General features: G+C 36.5%; 1 protein-coding gene across 2 annotated transcripts in view; it reads right to left on the reverse strand.

The window, feature by feature from the left end:
• Nucleotides 1-18,480, reverse strand: part of mcph1 (microcephalin 1) — a 105,982-nt gene that overhangs the window by 64,951 nt on the left and 22,551 nt on the right. For both annotated transcript variants that reach the window (XM_084390753.1, XM_084390752.1), the window contains exons 8-11: nt 10,565-10,657; nt 9,299-10,471; nt 8,770-8,870; nt 754-791 (exon numbers count right to left, since the gene is read on the reverse strand). In XM_084390753.1, the coding sequence (XP_084246879.1) occupies nt 754-791; nt 8,770-8,870; nt 9,299-10,471; nt 10,565-10,657 (1,405 nt within the window). The remainder of the gene's footprint in view (nt 1-753; nt 792-8,769; nt 8,871-9,298; nt 10,472-10,564; nt 10,658-18,480) is intronic.

Below are 18,480 nucleotides of genomic sequence, written 5' to 3' on the forward strand. Positions count from 1 at the left end.
ACAATGTATTTTTTTACTGCGTGAGAACATAAGAGCGCCATGGCTTGTCGGACGTACATGTAGCAACTGTAACTAAAGAGGGCGGCGGGTCTTTGCAAACGGTCAATTGTTTTGATAGAGGGAAACAAGATATATTTCTAATTTTAACAATATTTGTTCTTTAGAGATTCTCTGGAATTGAACCATATAGGGGATTAAGAAATATGGACACCAAAAGAAAAGTTTAAGAACCAAAACCTAAAAGGTTTCAAACCTATAAAGATATCTTTAATACTTCTTGAGTTACAACATGCAAACTTCAGGGGGAAAAACACAAGTGCTTTTTCCCATTTTGTACGGTCACCATTGGCATATAATCCAACACAGATGACAAAAGTCAACAGATTTTACTAACACCTGAGATTTAAAGTAAATGACTAGAAAGATAGCAGCATCATTATTTTATTTTTACACAGTGTAAAAATAAAATAATGATGCTGCTATCTTTCTAGTCATTTTACCCCCCTGTAATTTTACTCAAATCTCAGGTGAAATTTTTTATTTTGACCCACCTCTACAAAATGGTCAATTACTCAAATATACATCCATGACATTTGATATTTTGGCTTTCATCACTATTTATGTTTGTCTTTCACAAGAAAAAATATTAATAGCATCAAAAATGTGAGCCGGGGTTGAGTTGACATGGAATGACCCAGCTTTATTATTTTCATTGTTTCAAAATACTCAGAAAACACAATAATAGATACTCACTCAGTGGGCATGCTTGTCATTACCAAGGATCTATTTTTCTGGAAAGACAGAAAAAATCAATTAAAAACACTGAAAGATTAGAAATTAATTGTTGCAGTTCATTTCTTTTTACTCGTAGCCTACACAAAGTTTTTTTTAATGCCAATCAACTAAACTTCTATTATCTCAGACACATGTACTATTTAGCTCCTGTTTTGTTGGCAAGTAGCATAAACTAGTAAACACATGCCGGATATCTGCATATTTGGTGAACAAAAAGGAAATGAAAGCCCAAGGCCATATGGGAGGGGAAGCATTTGAGAGCCGTTTAAGCACAGAACACTGTGACACCTTTTTATCTGTCCCCTGTACCCTGGCCTCAGTACAACAGCCCTGTAGTACAAACACATGAACGGTCTTCCTCTCTATTCCTACAGGAAGTTGGGGTTTACATCCATCAATGAACAGGGCAGCTAAAACAGGTTATACATAACATGTTTACCAAAATCCTTTCTGAGACCATGACACAAACATGTGGCCAGGTGCCAATTATTATTCCAGTCAATAGAAGCAAACGTCATTGCTCGTAAAATGGTGTCAGACTGTTCAAGGAAGACAATTCTGTAGATGCTCAACCTGTAAAACATCTCTCTTAAATATCATACACATCTGATTCAGATAAAAAATTCTGTGGAGTTTTCTCAAAACTTAACCCTTGAATTAAACTTTAATTTATCATAGTCTGTCTCAATACAGAATTTGTTTGGCAGGAATATGTTTATTAAAATAAAAACATTTAATGCACAGGTAGTTCCAAGTCAGTTTAATCACCGTTCTATATTAATGCGCAATTTTCATTGAAGCGCACACACTTACACAGAGATCATGCTGCACACACACAGAAACATTCAGGAGCAAAGAAGCTTGTTATCGACGCCGCCCCGACTAATAAAATAGCTTCACTACTGAACCACTACATTATATTTCCCAGCAATGTAGGGGTTACGTCGCTATTTTTTTTTGGTTGAAAATTGCTAAAACAACTTTTACTATGCATACAAATGCAGATCTGAACATATTATACAGAATACATAAATGCTTCCTATTTCCATGAGTGAAACATTTAATATCGTAAGCTAATATAAGGTTTAAAACATTTTAAAAGACATCAAATAGTAGAAAATGTGTTTAATGTAGTATTTTACTTGAGATCACTCGCCAAAGTTCTTATTTCTGAGAGATGCAAGGCAACATGGCTATTACATTTGCGATTGTGCTCTGCTCATTTCATTCATAAAGTTTACACTCATTCACTTCACACTCATTATTGAGTAGTCATTTTAGAGATTTATGTAGATGATCTGCAATGCGGTCTCCTGGCAATTATCCAGCAAACACAAGGAGTGAAAGGGGCAGCCAATTACAATATAAATATACATATAAATATAAATATAAATAACAGAAACAATATAAATCCTTTGTTTACGTTGTATCCAAAAAAATTAAAACCTACATTCACTTAAATTAAGGATTACAAGGGCAGATTACCAAAAGACTATGGTATGGCCACGATTATGACCTCAAAACCTTTTACCAAAATGCATAATTTGTAAACTAATTCATTTTGATGTTTGCATCACATACTATAAACATGCTTTTTCTGACATGGCAAACTTGATCAGTAGCTCATTTGGTACACCACTGCACTTTCAATGTGGAGCACTCAGATAAGTCACTACTAAAGAGATCAAAGAATTGTAAAAACAAGCTAAAATGGCATGGTATATCACTGAAGTTAAACAATTGATTCAGTATTCAAAGAAGCGAATTCAGCACTTATGAACTTATATGTACAGTATGCGTTTGTTATTTAGAATGAATCCAAGCAACATAGTACATTTCAAGACTGTAAACCTGTGGTGGTTTTATATGGATAATGTTTTCAAAACACTCACATGCAATAGCGAGTGGGCGTTGATAACTTTTCCTATGCAATGACGTTAGCCAATCATAACAGCCTTAAAGGAGCCACCCCTTATAAATGGATAATATGAAGGTTGAAAATCTTTTTTGATAAATTGTATTATTGTATGAATTACATTAATACAATTGTATTAATGCAGGTTGTATTAATTTATTCCCATGTTTCAGCTAGGCATACAATGAAGGAACAGGGCATCTGCAGGGTTTTTAAAATCGAATTTAAGGCTTTTTAAGACCCATTTATACTTAGTGCAAATAGCCGCTGCCTCATGATTTAGTTTGAAGAGCTTAATATAAAGCACGTTTCATGTTTAAGGTAACATGGTGCACTTATCTGGCAGCAGCTTACACTGCTGTGTCCTTTATTTTTCCGCTAAACACTCACTCTTGAGTTTTAAACACTAAAACAACACTGTTTCGTTCGGTACACGTGTACTGAACAGAAAGAACCATACTGCAAACTTTTGAAACAAATCTGTATATCACACCCCTAATAAACATTCTCACATTTAAACTAAAAATAAGGCATGAATGAATGAAACATGCTTTAAGTTAATATCCTTTTTACACATGTTGTGTGGGGCACCACGAATTACACATTTTCAAGGTTTACATAAAGTCTTGGGACAGTAATTCTTTTCAAATGAGTTTGCATAAAGAGATGAGTGTTTGTATTTCCTGTGCAATTTGATGCAATGAAGAAAAAGATGTAATGACTAAGAGACCCAGTGTGTCCGAAAAAAGACTATGAGGTGCCATGTGGGGCTTAAATCAAACTTCACTGACTCATACAGTACAAACATGAAACACTTGCATACACATGTTAAGTAGCCAAACGTGTGTATACGACTGAACGCTCAAACATACATATGAAATGCTTACACACACTGTGAAATGCAGACCTATACACATCTAATGTTACTCACGCATAAATACAAACCCTTCGCGTACATACACCTACGAAACGTTCACACTTGCATACAAACTTCGAGACAAAACAGTCGTGGCCAAAAGTAGAGGCAGTGACAGTTTTGCAAAGTTTGCTGCTTCAGTTGTTGTTTATTCACATTCAATGCTAACATAATTTCACTAATTATATCAGCACATGGAAAAAGTGTGAATAAGTATGAGTCAGTATCATTCTGATTGGATTATAAGAGCTGGCTTATTGCTATAAAAGGAGGGAAGAAGTGCAGCAATCATTCCTTTGCATCAAAATGGCAAAAATTGCACCAGTAAAAACCATTTACCAGATCATTAAGAACTTCATGTGAGAGGTTCAACTGCAGTGAAGAAGGCTTCAAGACATCTGAAAGTGTCCAGCAAGCACCAGGACCGACTCCTACTGAAGAGTCAGCCATGGATTTGCGTCACCCCCAGTGCAGTGCTTGCTCAATATTGGCAGCAGGTGGGTGTGAGTGCATCTGTACGCACAGTGAGGCCAAGACTTTTGGACAACAGCCTGGTGTCAAGAAGGGCAGCAAAGAAGCCACTTCTCTCTAAGAAAAACATCAAGTACAGACTGAAATTCTGCAGGAAGTACTAGGATTAGACGAGAAAGTAAACGAGAATACTTTTTGTGCGCAAAAGAAACAAAAATAACGACTTTATTCAACTATTCATTTTCTTCTGTGTGGGCCTCTGAGTGAGTTCACGTAGTGAGCCTGCGCTGTTACACTACGTGAACTTATGAGGGCGAGTAATTACTGACAGAATTTTCATTTTTGGGTGAACTAACCCTTTAACTAATGAACCTTATTGTAAAGTGTTACCATCATATAAAAAAAAAAGTTGAAAATGAAAGCAACGTTCATGAACGACTCAGTTTGAACTGCCCTCCGTTTACACTTGAACAGCTTCCGCTTATGCTAAAATGACTAGAGTTTTCCCCTGAAAATCAAATGTCATTAACACACAAAATCAGTTGCATGCATATGCTCCAATGAATTTTAAAGAGCGTCTTCGGTGTATTAGAATGTCATTGGTGTATGCACTCGAAGAGTTTGTATGATTGAGTGATCATTTCATTAGTGTAAAAAAAAAACTTTCAGTTTGTGTATGCACAAGCAGTTCATAGGTGAATGTACGCAAAGTGTTTGTACATATGTGCGAGTAACAGATATATTGGTCTGCATTTCACATTAGTGTGAGCATTACATACAGTATATGTTTGAGCATTCAATAGTATACACATTTGTGTGACTACTTAACATGTGTAAGTGTTTGAGTGATGTATGAGTGAGTAAAGTTTGATTTTAGCCCTACAGCGCCTCAGAGACAGAGACTGCGAGAGAGACCCAGTGCATCCAAAAGAGAATCTTTTTATTTTAATAATGTATTAGTAAATGTTGAAATGAACATTAACAAAGCTTAATAAATCCTGTAGAAGCGCAATTAGTTCATGTTAACTAATGATAAGTATTATCTAAACATTTTTGCAACATTAACTTACAATATAAAAAACAAAAACAAAAGGTAACAACACTGTTGTTTACAGGTAACAACACTTACAACAGTATATCGCCCTAAAAGTGAACGGGATATGAAAAATAACCATAGCGTTTGTTTTTCTATTAGTAATAGAAAGGCAAACGCTATAATACTTTCTCATTTACAGATGCATATTTACATAGTCGATATAATGTAAATATGCATCTGTATAATTTAAAGTGTCTTTGAAAATTTCACAAATCTTTCAATCTTTAGCGAATCCAGCTGAGAGATCTTCTGAAGGGTACATTTGTAGACTGTATAAAAACCTGTGTACTCTGAACTGTGTTCCACGTAAATTGAATGTGGACAGGAGAGTTTAGATATTACTGGACAAGATCGATCCTCGTATTGAAACGATGCTGTGCTACATCCAGTTGGCCAGTCGTATTCACGTCATTTTCGCTGAATGTAAAACTAGCTCTACCTTGTCTTAACTTGAAAAAATAAAAGAAAAATAAATGATTCCCAGTGCACACCAACTTACCAGATTATTGAGTGCACTGTTGTTTGCAGTGTTTACTTCATATTTGTAACAATTTATTTTTGTCAAAAATGTTATAGAAAAATATGGCAAAATATGCATTGTTATTTTAGTATCACTGATATTATTGTAGTTTTTATTAAAAATTTAAATGAGTTTTTTTCTGTTCATTTTCATTTTATTTGTTTTGGTCATTTTTATTAGCATTTTTATTAATAGCTTTTATTTTTTCAAGTTATTTAATTTTAGTTATTTTTTATATTTTTTAGTTTAGTTAATATTTATTTTAACCAACCATTTAAAAAAAAAAATCATTACTTTTAGTTTACTATAATAACCTTTGCCTGGGGTGCATTTCCTGTACGATGTAACTCACTGATTAACTCCCATAGTACAATACATCGTTGGAGAAATAAACCAACTAGTCGTGCTGCCTTCAGAGGATGCATTCCAAGGAGGACGGCATCAAGGCACGTCCGAATACAATGTTAGCTTCACTTCCTGTCTACAAAAATCGATCAGATGAAGGTATCTCTGAAGGCAGCAGATACATCCTTCACTGCCAATGATATCCCACAATTCTGTGCATTCCAATCCGTGTCAGTTAAGCTAAAAAATAAAGATGGCATCTGGAAGTTGCATTATTTACAAAAAATAATATTTTTGACCAACGATTTCCACTTTTGATGCGATTCATTTAGTGATGTTCAAAAGAGACTCGCTTTCGGTAAAGACAATTGAATTAAAAAAAACAAACAAAAAAAAACAACATCTTTAATTTAGTCATGTTCACTCACTAAATGATCACTAAACTTTTGCCATGAAAATCACTCTTTATGATAATTTTTTTTGTATTTTTTTTAAATTCTTAATTTTACATTTTAGAAAACTGAATAGGGCCTGAAATAGCCTGGAAACAAATATTGTTTCATACTTTTCCAAACTGCGTAGGATCCCTAGATAGAGAATGCCCTGCATGTTGGCTTGCTTATTGTGCCCAAGAGCATGATCTATTTAAGTTGTACTAACAACTATGGAACTATGGTTTCGGAAAACACAGACAATGTTGAACTATGTAGTTAACGACGGAACTTGCAACATAGTTGGCTGACGATCTTTTGGAAAATGCACCCCTCAGCATGACTTTCACTCAAAGGAAAAGTCCCAGAGGAGAAGCTCCTGCTCATGCCAAAAAAGTACCTCTCCATAAATTATTACTTAGCATCTGGATCACCAGTGAGGTCTTCTAATCCAATTATAATTATTTAAGTATGTATACTCTAATCTTGTCAAAAGGGAACACTGATGACAAATGCCCATCTGTAAATTCTTTACCACAATAAAATGTTTGGACTTTATCACATTGGGGATTGAGACAAAAGGCTTCTCTCTGTGGCAGGAAGGAGTTTAGTTCAGGCTGAGAAAAAGCAAACAGACCTCTGCCAGGTGCATGTCACAGTAGCAAAAAAAGCACACAGGAAGCCAAGAAGGCAACAAGGAGACTCGCATATAACAACTGCATCAAAGCAAATTACTACGCTCCATGGAGACAGAAGCATCAAGCTGAAAGCTCTGTCTTCACCTGGAAACATGGGGTAGAATACAGCTTTAAACGGTTTATTCCTCTTATGTAAGAAAGGACCATTAAAAAGTAAAGACGACAAAATATTGCAAATAAAAAACCTTGCGGCGCCCAGGATAGCTTTAAGAAGGCTATCCTACCAAGAGAGAAAAAAAAAAGGTTGTTGCTATACAATTATTAGTGGACTAGGGCAGTGGGTCTGTTCTGATTGCAGCGAAAAAAGCAATGACAAATGCTAAAAAAAAATAAACTAACTAACCATCTAATCATGCAGTCAGGACAGCAAAAGAAATTAAATAATCATACCAAATTTTTAAAGAGAGGAGAAAACACTTTATATATCTTTTGCTGTTGATGTCAAAGATTGAGCATCTAATCTAACTATGGTATTTCTGCACAAATTTGTTTGCTAGGCGGGTTGCACAACACATATGCCCTTTAAGAACAATGAACAAAACTATACAAGGTAAAAGAACACCAATTTCATTATATACGAGTTTGCTTGCACGATAATGTGAATAAACAGACCGTTCCAACCACAACGAGTTTTATGCTATGAAGTACTGGCTAAAAAATTCATCTCAATATTTGATTTTATGGGCCTTTTTGTTTACTTTTGTACACACTAAGGGGCAGATTTACTAAACAGGGTAAATTAGCATAAGACCGTAATCCCATAAAAGCGCAGATGGGAGTGGGGGTGATTTACTGACAATTCAAACATTGAAGAAACACAGACACAGCCAGGGCTGCGTTTCCCAAAAGCATCGTAAGCCTAAATTGACCATTGCCACCAATGGTCAATACAATCAACTTAGGCTTACGATGCTTTTGGGAAACGCAGCCCTGATCATTTCCATAATGACCAATGTAGTCTAAAGATCAGCGCAAATGTACACAAACAAGCAGAGCCGATGATAATCAGGCATGTGTGATCTACTAACACAGGTGGCTTAACACATGCTTTTGTTTTTTTGATTAAATGGTGCAAATAGCAGTAAATTGCTTAGCGCAAACCTTAGTAAATCATAACTTATTTAAAAACTCTGCTCCCATAAATATTGCATCTGAACGGGAAACTCCTACAAATACTGCATATGCAAGGTCAGATGCAAAAATAACTGTTCACACCTTTTTATTACTAATTTTTCTACTGCGTGTCCTTTAGTAGATCCTGACAGTAGTTTAACTTCAAAAGAGGGTTTGCGCTGGATGTTAGTAAATCTGGCACTAAATTTGTGTGTTGGGCTGTGAATTTGTACATTTGTGCTGTGCACAGAAAAAGATAATACCTCGTCAGCAAGAGCGAAAGAGTACAAATTCCCTTAAAAAAAAAAAAAACCTGCTTTCATGATAGTTACCTTCACTTGTTTGCAATTTCTCAAAAATGTCTTTAACATTAAATTAGCTTACATAAATGTCTTACTTACATGAATCTTTGCCCAACTGATATCTTTAGTACCACCTAAAATACATGAAAAAACTGTAGCTACTTTACCTTCATGTACTTGTCCTTTTTCATAGTTTCCGGTTTGCTACACATTTCATAACTTCTCTCAATGATCCCATAAGCTGTGCTTTTATTCTCTTTCCCTGCAACTGAAATAATGCAAACAAAGAAAGTTGAGTTCAGAGGAGAGCAGCACACAGCAGGTGTGCAGCAACACAGCTGAGCAGCAGACAAGAGCATTTCTTAAATGTTTGGTCAACCGTGCAACATTTTAAAAGCATGCTTTATTGTGGAGTGTTTCTCAACTAATACAAAGAAAGGTATAGAGTATAAAAAAAAAGTTAAGAATTCATCTTATTTCAGCTTAGCAGGCACCTAGATTTCATTGCACAGCCACTAAGTACAAATTAACAAAGCTCCAGGGATGCAAATTTTCACCTGAAATACAGCTTTTACATTTTAATACTTTCTACCAATATACTGCCAAGCCCTGCCATTTTAATTTATAAATCCAGCTCTGTTTAGAGATAAGCAAGGTCCAATTTACAAATAAAAAAACTAAATAAAATTCACATACTTTTTAAACCCATCTGTCTCTTTTCAATACCACGTTTGGGGTCAGGGTCAGGTTTGAGAAACTCTTGTATTTGCAGCTTCATGTTAACCGCAGAGGATGACATTGGAGCCGTTGATGCCTTTTCGTTAGCAGGACTGAGTTTAAATGAGCTTTTACGTTCCTTCACTTCAGAGAGAACAGCAGAGCTCAGCCTAGTTTGCTTTCTTGGTTTCTTTGCCAATGGCTTGAATTTTACGTCTACAAACCTGGGTGACTGAGGCACCTCAAACGTCCCCACAGACAAACATTCAGGCCTTGATTCATGCATCTCAGGAACAATTTCCTCCATCATATCCACAGGGTCTGATGAATGAACCAAGTCTTTAATATCAATATTTTCATGTTTTCGCTTTTTACTACACAATCTCTTGCTCTTCTTGTTTGAGTCCTCTAGGTCAAAAGTGGACATGTGCACTGCTTCTGAGGTTGAACCAAACAAAATGACCCTCTGTTTAAAGGCATTGTTGGCTGGTGAGAAGATGTCTTCAAACACCTCACCATCTTCAACATCTCTACTAGGAAGATCACCAATCGAGTCAGCTGAACACAGTGCAGCAGAAGTTTGACGTTGACATTTATGAACAGGCTTGAACGCAACAGATTCATCATTTTGAATGACATTTTCATTTGCTATGAAACAACTGCGTGCTGACGATGAATTCCTGGAATAGGAATGTTTAGAGTTGGTCTGCAGTTCTTTGGAGTGCTGTATACTTTTACTGTTTTTGTAATTTGTTTTTGTGAGGCTTTCAGGCAGGGAACTTTTAGGTCTTTCAGGGCTGCCAGATAAATCTGTAGATATTCCAATGTTTTCAGTTTCTGGTTTGAGGTGTGAGCTTTGTTTTCTTTCAGAGCAGGTTTTGTGAAAGAAACCCTTTAAAGTGGACTGCTTCTTTCCTCCAGTGTAGTTCACTAAAGACCGTCGTGATCTTGAAGATAATGGTGGGACATTAATATTACTTTCACCATTGGACAGATTACTCATGGCCATGGCTGTGTCTGATTCAGGAGGTGTGTGGTTTATTTTACTTGGTATTTTCGTCATTGACTTATTGTAGTTCTGCTTCTCTTGTTCATCTCTTTTCTTTGAGGAGTGACAATGAGAGGTTGAGAAACAATCCAAAGGCTCTTCCTCTGTAAAATAAATTAAACACTTTTAGTTTTATGTAATGTAAAATAGATACTATGGTAATTATTCCAATATCAAAAGAGACTTGTTTCCCTAACCTAGCTGTTGCAAGAAAGACAGTGTTGGAGATGCCCCAAGAGAAGTTCTCAAAGATGAATCATATCCTGAGCCGCTTTCCTGCATCTGTGAGGCTGAGGGACAAGACAATTAAATGTATACAAAATTAAATAAAAGCCTGAAAGAAAGGTTTATTTGTGATTCTGTAGGGTGTAACAATTCATTTATTTTTCTCAATGCATTTATTAAAAATAAAAATATACATTGGGTTACATGTGCAAACTATTCACACCAAGCGGTATTCTCTAATCTAGCACAATGTGGGGTACATTCCTGCACCCAAGAAAGAAAAAGGGGAAGTTTAAGAATCCTATCCACCTTATACTGCCATGTGGAAGAAAACTGTTCTATGAATGTGCAAATGATTCGTTAGCCATTGTAGATAACTAAAAGAATGACAATGTGCAGTAAGCGGTGCAACTTTTTGTGCTACAAACCAGTGTTAAAGTGCCCCTATTATGCTTTTTCGGATATTACTAATTTGGTATCTTTTTCAAGATAATATATATTACAGAATTTCTATTAAGACATTCATTTACTGTTGTGGTATAAATAATAAAACAAACACTTGTGTATTAAACCGCAAACATGTAATCATACAGACAGCACATTCTCGTACAACCTGACACCAACAGCCCAAAAATGATTCAATTTGTTCACTTTTTCAAACATTAAGTAATATGACAGTTTGTTCTATGCAGTATTTCTGCATTCCAGTATTATACTATATTATGTCTACCAAAACATTAAATTATTTAGGGATGCACCGATGTGAAAATTGTGGCCGATACCGATAACCGATATTAATATTGCTGTTATGGCCGATACCGATATTTACCGATGTCGATATCTCTGTATAGAAAACAAATTTGAATGATTATCAAATAAAGAGCTATTTTCCAAAACACTTTTTTTTTTTACTTTAGAAATGACTGATATTGGGCACCTTTACCTGTATGCAAAATATGTCACACATACGACACACATGCATTATATTGGATTGCATATAATGTGTGCTGGTCAACTTGTCTAAAATTAAGAAACCCTTAGAAAACAGAAAAAAAAAAAAACAGGAACATTGTGTACAATTAAGATAGGCTACTTAATTTATTATTCCAATATCTAAATATGATACTAAATACCACAGGGAAAAGGGCTTCTATTTGTGACGTGCTGTCTTTACCTTTGAACATTGCACATTTTAAACAGGGCACACATTAGCTGAATAAATGTTAGCCAATACAAACATATTTATAGAAAACAATTGACAATGAATAGACAGGAGTCCAATAATAGCATAACGAATCACTTATTCTAAAAATAATAACAAGTAGGCTATAAGACGAATCCGACATATGGGCTGTGTTAACAGTAAAACGTCCGTCATTTAACGAATTTTAAAAACACGGATGGATAATACAAAATGCTTTCTGACATTTTGATAGAAAAAAAAACAAGCAAGAACAAAATTTAAACTTAGCCCGTCAATTTTTCATTTTACAATTATCTTCTCTCTCTGTGTGCGCGCGTCCGTGTTTGTGAAGGAGAGCTCGCGCAGCACTGATACAACGGTAGCCTACTTTTTAATCCATAAGTAACGAACGCGCTAGTTTTCATACAAAATAAATATGTAACATAATTAGGTAGGCTACTTTAGTTATTATTAACACAATAACGTAACACATGAAGGCTACGTTTCTCAACACTGAGAATGAATAAATAAACGCCTGTTTCTCCACTCGCGCTTATCAGTAATCCACGAATCACACGTGCTGTCACTTTTGAGAAAAATCTAATTCGAACGGGTATCAAATATCATGCAATATATTCAAATACCTACGAGTCAAAAAACGATCAATCAAAAATGTGTCATGAAGAGGGAAAAAACATAACTGCGTTAACAATGTGACGGGACAGTTCTCTGTTACGCACGTCTGAACGCGGCACTAAAAGACCGCTTTAAAACTTTCACAGAGACCTCAAACAGAAAGCACAAAGCCTGTCTTTAAATTTAATTTCGTTTTGTATTAATTGTATCTTAATTTTGATCAATGTTTCATCAAAAATAAATAAGAAGTAAATATTAGAAAATATTTAATCAGGACATGCAGGCAATGGCGTGTGAACTGAAACGCGTCTCAAATGAACCGAAACCAAAAGCCTCACAAACCTAAGACATATACAGAAAGCTTGAAACATCTATTTTTAAACAGAACAATTCAAAACGAAAGAAAACAGACTGTTCTCTGCTTATGTCATCTGTATGAAATGTGTATTTCTCTCAGGCGTGTTCACTACTGCTAAGATCGCGAGTCAGCATCGTCAACTTCATCTTCAACTTCACGTCAAATATCGGCCTGTTCACATCGGCCCTATTTTGACATCGGAACGATACCGATGTGTAAAAAAAATGACCATATCGGCCGATATTATATCGGCGGCCGATATATCGTGCACCCCTAAAATTATTTATTTATTTATTAAAGCATTTACATTGTTTTAGTTTTAGTTGTTCAAATACAGTGAGGAAAATAAGTATTTGAACACCCTGCTATTTTGCAAGTTCTCCCACTTGGAAATCATGGAGGGGTCTGAAATTGTCATCGTAGGTGCATGTCCACTGTGAGAGACATAATCTAAAAAAAAAAAAATCCAGAAATCACAATGTATGATTTTTTAACTATTTATTTGTATGATACAGCTGCAAATAAGTATTTGAACACCTGAGAAAATCAATGTTAATATTTGGTACAGTAGCCTTTGTTTGCAATTACAGAGGTCAAACGTTTCCTGTAGTTTTTCACCAGGTTTGCACACACTGCAGGAGGGATTTTGGCCCACTCCTCCACACAGATCTTCTCTAGATCAGTCAGGTTTCTGGGCTGTCGCTGAGAAACACGGAGTTTGAGCTCCCTCCAAAGATTCTCTATTGGGTTTAGGTCTGGAGACTGGCTAGGCCACGCCAGAACCTTGATATGCTTCTTACAGAGCCACTCCTTGGTTATCCTGGCTGTGTGCTTCGGGTCATTGTCATGTTGGAAGACCCAGCCTCGACCCATCTTCAATGCTCTAACTGAGGGAAGGAGGTTGTTCCCCAAAATATCGCAATACATGGCCCCGGTCATCCTCTCCTTAATACAGTGCAGTCGCCCTGTCCCATGTGCAGAAAAACACCCCCAAAGCATGATGCTACCACCCCCATGCTTCACAGTAGGGATGGTGTTCTTGGGATGGTACTCATCATTCTTCTTCCTCCAAACACGTTTAGTGGAATTATGACCAAAAAGTTCTATTTTGGTCTCATCTGACCACATGACTTTCTCCCATGACTCCTCTGGATCATCCAAATGGTCATTGGCAAACTTAAGACGGGCCTTGACATGTGCTGGTTTAAGCAGGGGAACCTTCCGTGCCATGCATGATTTCAAACCATGACGTCTTAGTGTATTACCAACAGTAACCTTGGAAACGGTGGTCCCAGCTCTTTTCAGGTCATTGACCAGCTCCTCCCGTGTAGTTCTGGGCTGATTTCTCACCTTTCTTAGGATCATTGAGACCCCACGAGGTGAGATCTTGCATGGAGCCCCAGTCCGAGGGAGTTTGACAGTCATGTTTAGCTTCTTCCATTTTCTAATGATGCTCCAACAGTGGACCTTTTTTCACCAAGCTGCTTGGCAATTGCCCCGTAGCCCTTTCCAGCCTTGTGGAGGTGTACAATTTTGTCTCTAGTGTCTTTGGACAGCTCTTTGGTCTTGGCCATGTTAGTAGTTGATTTCTTACTGATTGTATGGGGTGGACAGGTGTCTTTATGCAGCTAACGACCTCAAACAGGTGCATCTAATTTAGGATAATAAATGGAGTGGAGGTGGACATTTCAAAGGCAGACTAACAGGTCTTTGAGGGTCAGAATTCTAGCTGATAGACAGGTGTTCAAATACTTATTTGCAGATTTATTTATTTACACAGTGTGTGCAAACCTGGTGAAAAACTACAGGAAACGTTTGACCTCTGTAATTGCAAACAAAGGCTACTGTACCAAATATTAACATTGATTTTCTCAGGTGTTCAAATACTTATTTGCAGCTGTATCATACAAATAAATAGTTAAAAAAATCATACATTGTGATTTCTGGATTTTTTTTTTTTAGATTATGTCTCTCACAGTGGACATGCACCTACGATGACAATTTCAGACCCCTCCATGATTTCCAAGTGGGAGAACTTGCAAAATAGCAGGGTGTTCAAATACTTATTTTCCTCACTGTACTTCACGTTAGACTTTAAACGCAACAGTTCACACAAATACACTGTTTAAAAAGCTAGAATGCTACACATATTATAGAAATAAATTATATATTTTTAAAAGAGCTTAAGATAAAGTTTAAGCTGCAAATTATATTTTCACATTAGGGATGTTCAATTTGATTATTGTTCTTGAACATCAACCGTCACTCATTAACCGACCATTAACCGTTAAATGACAAGATTAGAATGTTTAATTAGAATGAAATTACAATAAATAAGAGTCTGTGATAGCACAAAGTTTTTTTTTTTTTTTAAACAGGTGTTTAGTTAACATGCGCAAATAGCTGCATAAACAATAGAACATGCGGATTCACACATCACGCACCTGCAGCACTTTTCTGAATGGAGAACTGAGAATCTAAGACTGCAGAAAGTGCATCCTATTTTTAGAAAAATCTTTAGGTTACTTATGTAACCCCGGTCCTCTGATAACATGAGTGAGGTATCTCATGATGGGATATTGATGTCTTGCTTCTGTATGACCATAAATTATGGAGTAACAGTTTCCTTTCTTAGAAAAACTTCCAGTGATCGCGCCGGCGCCTCATGGGCTGCTAACTTGACATTACAGCCTGTTCATAATCAAAATAAAATGCAGTCAAACAAACATATAAAAACTGCTCAATTTAAATAGTCCTACAATCTGTGTCGGTCAGCGTGACCACCGTCTCACTGTGTGTGTTATGTGGATGATGTTTTACGTCGATAATGCGAGTGAAGTACAAAGCCTAGTTTACATAGGCTAATAAATAATAGTTTAGCATTCAAATACGTTGCGAATATTGGGAACATTTGGATCTATGATTTGGATTTGTGCCGAATGAGCAGGCTTCAGTTTCAATTTAAATTAAAGCTGCAAGCAGCATTTATCGGGGTTCAAGCTGTTAAGGCCTTTAAGGCATTTAAGCACAAAAGCATCAAAAGTTATTAAGTTTTATTTAGCAAGCATGTAACTACTGACATAATAGATGGAAAATACCATTTACAGCCAATACAGGCAATGTACCATAGGAAATGTATGGTTTTAAAGCTTTTTAAGAGCCATTGAATTGGCTCTATCACTCTCTCTCCACCTATATCCGGTGTGTGGTGAGCGCACTGGCGCCGTTGTACTGTGGCTGCCGTCGCATCATCCAAGTGGATGCTGCACACTGGTGGTGGTTGAGGAGAGATCCCCTGATATGATTGTAAAGCGCTTTGGGTGTACAGTAGTACATATGAAAGCGCTATATAAATGCCCGATTCTATTCTTCTATTCTATTTTAACAGTTGTAGCGCCAGCTATGGTCCGATCTCCATAAAATTTTGCATGCTTGTTAATGATGTTATGGTGCATATGCTCACCAATTTTTGTGAAGTTCTGAGTTTTCATTTAGGATTTATAGGCTTTTTAGTGTATTTTGCCATGCCCATTTTATAAATGACCCTATTACAGACATCCAAATGCAAAAGTTCAACTTTTTTTGATAATTATTGATCTAGAGAGTCCAGAGAATTGTCCTAGACTGGTCTGGTTCCGATTGGGCAAAAAACCTAGGACTACTTCGCAAAAGTAGGTTTTTAACATATTTGCGAATATTTAATGAACGGTTTGATTGACAGCAGTGGTTCTTGAGGCAAAGTTGTTCAAATGATATACATTTTGTGACGAAATTTGTTACACCACGTGATTACAGAGCCTTCAAACTCGTTAGCACCAACTAGTGGCTGATTTCTTTCAAATTTCTTACAGACCTCTAGGGGCTTGAGCCGAACATGCCCACCGAGTTTCGTTCCGATCGGACTTCGTTAACCTTGTTTAATAGGTGCTCAAACCTCATTGGCCAATGGCGGCCATGTTTTTCGAGATACGCCAATATCCTTTTAGACATACATGGCCCCTTGGGCCAAGACACTGCATACCAAATTTCAAGTCATTCGGAAAAACGGTCAGGTTTTGTTTTATAGCGCCACCATGTGGCCAATCGATGCAATTTTTTTTACTGTGACCTCAAGATTGACCTCCTACACATGTGTCCAAAGTTTGGTGAAGTTTACTAAATTACTTCTTGAGTTATAGCCATTTTAGTAAACTAGGCTCCTCCCACAACGTTAATTTTGCACCCTCTAGCGACCGTGAATCGAAATTTCAACTTTTTTTCTATAATTATTGATCTTCAGACTCCAGAGAACAATTCTGCACTAGTTTGGTTCCGATCGGGCGAAAAACCAGGGACTAGTTCGCAAAAGTAGGTTTTCGACAAAATTCAAAATGGCGGAAAATCTATCATGGCGGAAATAAAATCGGAGATACACATTTTGTTTGTCGGGCGTACAGCTTTCCAAAGATATAAGACACTTCAGTCTATGACTTACGGTCTAGGAGTTATGAGCAGTTTCGCGCTTTTGGTTGCACTTCGTGCTTGAACCCCTAATAAGAATGAAAGCTTTTTGCCAGTTATAGCGCCACCTATGGTCCGATCTGCATGAAACTCGGCATGCTTCTTCACCATGTTAGGACACATATGCTCATCAACTTTGGTGAAGTTCTGAGTTTTCCTGTAGAATTTATAGGCTTTTGAGTGTATTTTGTCACGCCGCTTTTCTAAATGACCCTGTTACAGCCACCCAAATGCAAAAGTTCAACTTTTTTTGGATAATTATTGATCTAGAGAGTCCAGAGAATTGTCCTAGACTGGTTTGGTTCCGATCGGACGAAAAACCAGGGACTAGTTCGCAAAAGTAGGTTTTGGACAAAATGCGACATAGCGGAAAATTTTTCCTGCCTAAATCGAAATTGGAGATAGCCATTTTGTCCGTCTTGAAACAGGGATCACAGTGGTGTAAAACACTTCGTGCTTGAACCCCTAATTAATTCGTTGTGGCTTGACGTTTATTTAGCTGAATACTGTTAACTTTAGAGGATTTGTTGTGGAGTGAAGAAAACTAAAATAGCCTATAGGTTTATAATGTTTTTAAACATTTTCCTTTGTTTCCTTTGTATTTTACATTATTTCTGAATGTAATAAACATTATTTCTGAATGTAATAAAATGCGACGTTTATGCAACTTATCTTTTTTCCTCTCAAAAACGCAATTTTATAGGAGGTAGCGTATTTTTTTAACCATGCAGCAAACATTTTAAAATATCTTGAAAAATTCATTTAATTTCTTTTAACTGTTGACAGTTTTTCCTTTCGTTTTGTTATAAAAGATGATGTTGTATTAGCTATGACTAGACGGCAAATACCAGATGATGTTCTTTGTGTTTAAAAAAACAAAAACAAAAATAAACGCTGTTATTATTATTAAAATACAGGCAAAAAATATAATGTTATTAACCGGTATTTTTTCTAATCAAAACGGTTTCGGGACGGTAATAATACAGAAGGAACGCATGAACAGAAAAGTTAAAATACTGATTCTGCTCGGAGTGAACCGATTGATTTTTTTTTTTTCGTTTTCAAGCCCTGGCATTACAGGACCACAGACAGACCCCACGGAACCAGTGGCTCTGAAACCCTGTGCACATGCCGCACACCTCTCATAAACCTGCATACGAGCGGGTGTTGACCTATGGTATTCCTGTTAATTAGAGAACAGAGAAAAGCGT

This window comes from Rutilus rutilus (genome assembly GCF_951802725.1).
Source record: "Rutilus rutilus genome assembly, chromosome: 20".
Taxonomy (NCBI): Eukaryota; Metazoa; Chordata; class Actinopteri; order Cypriniformes; family Leuciscidae; genus Rutilus; species Rutilus rutilus.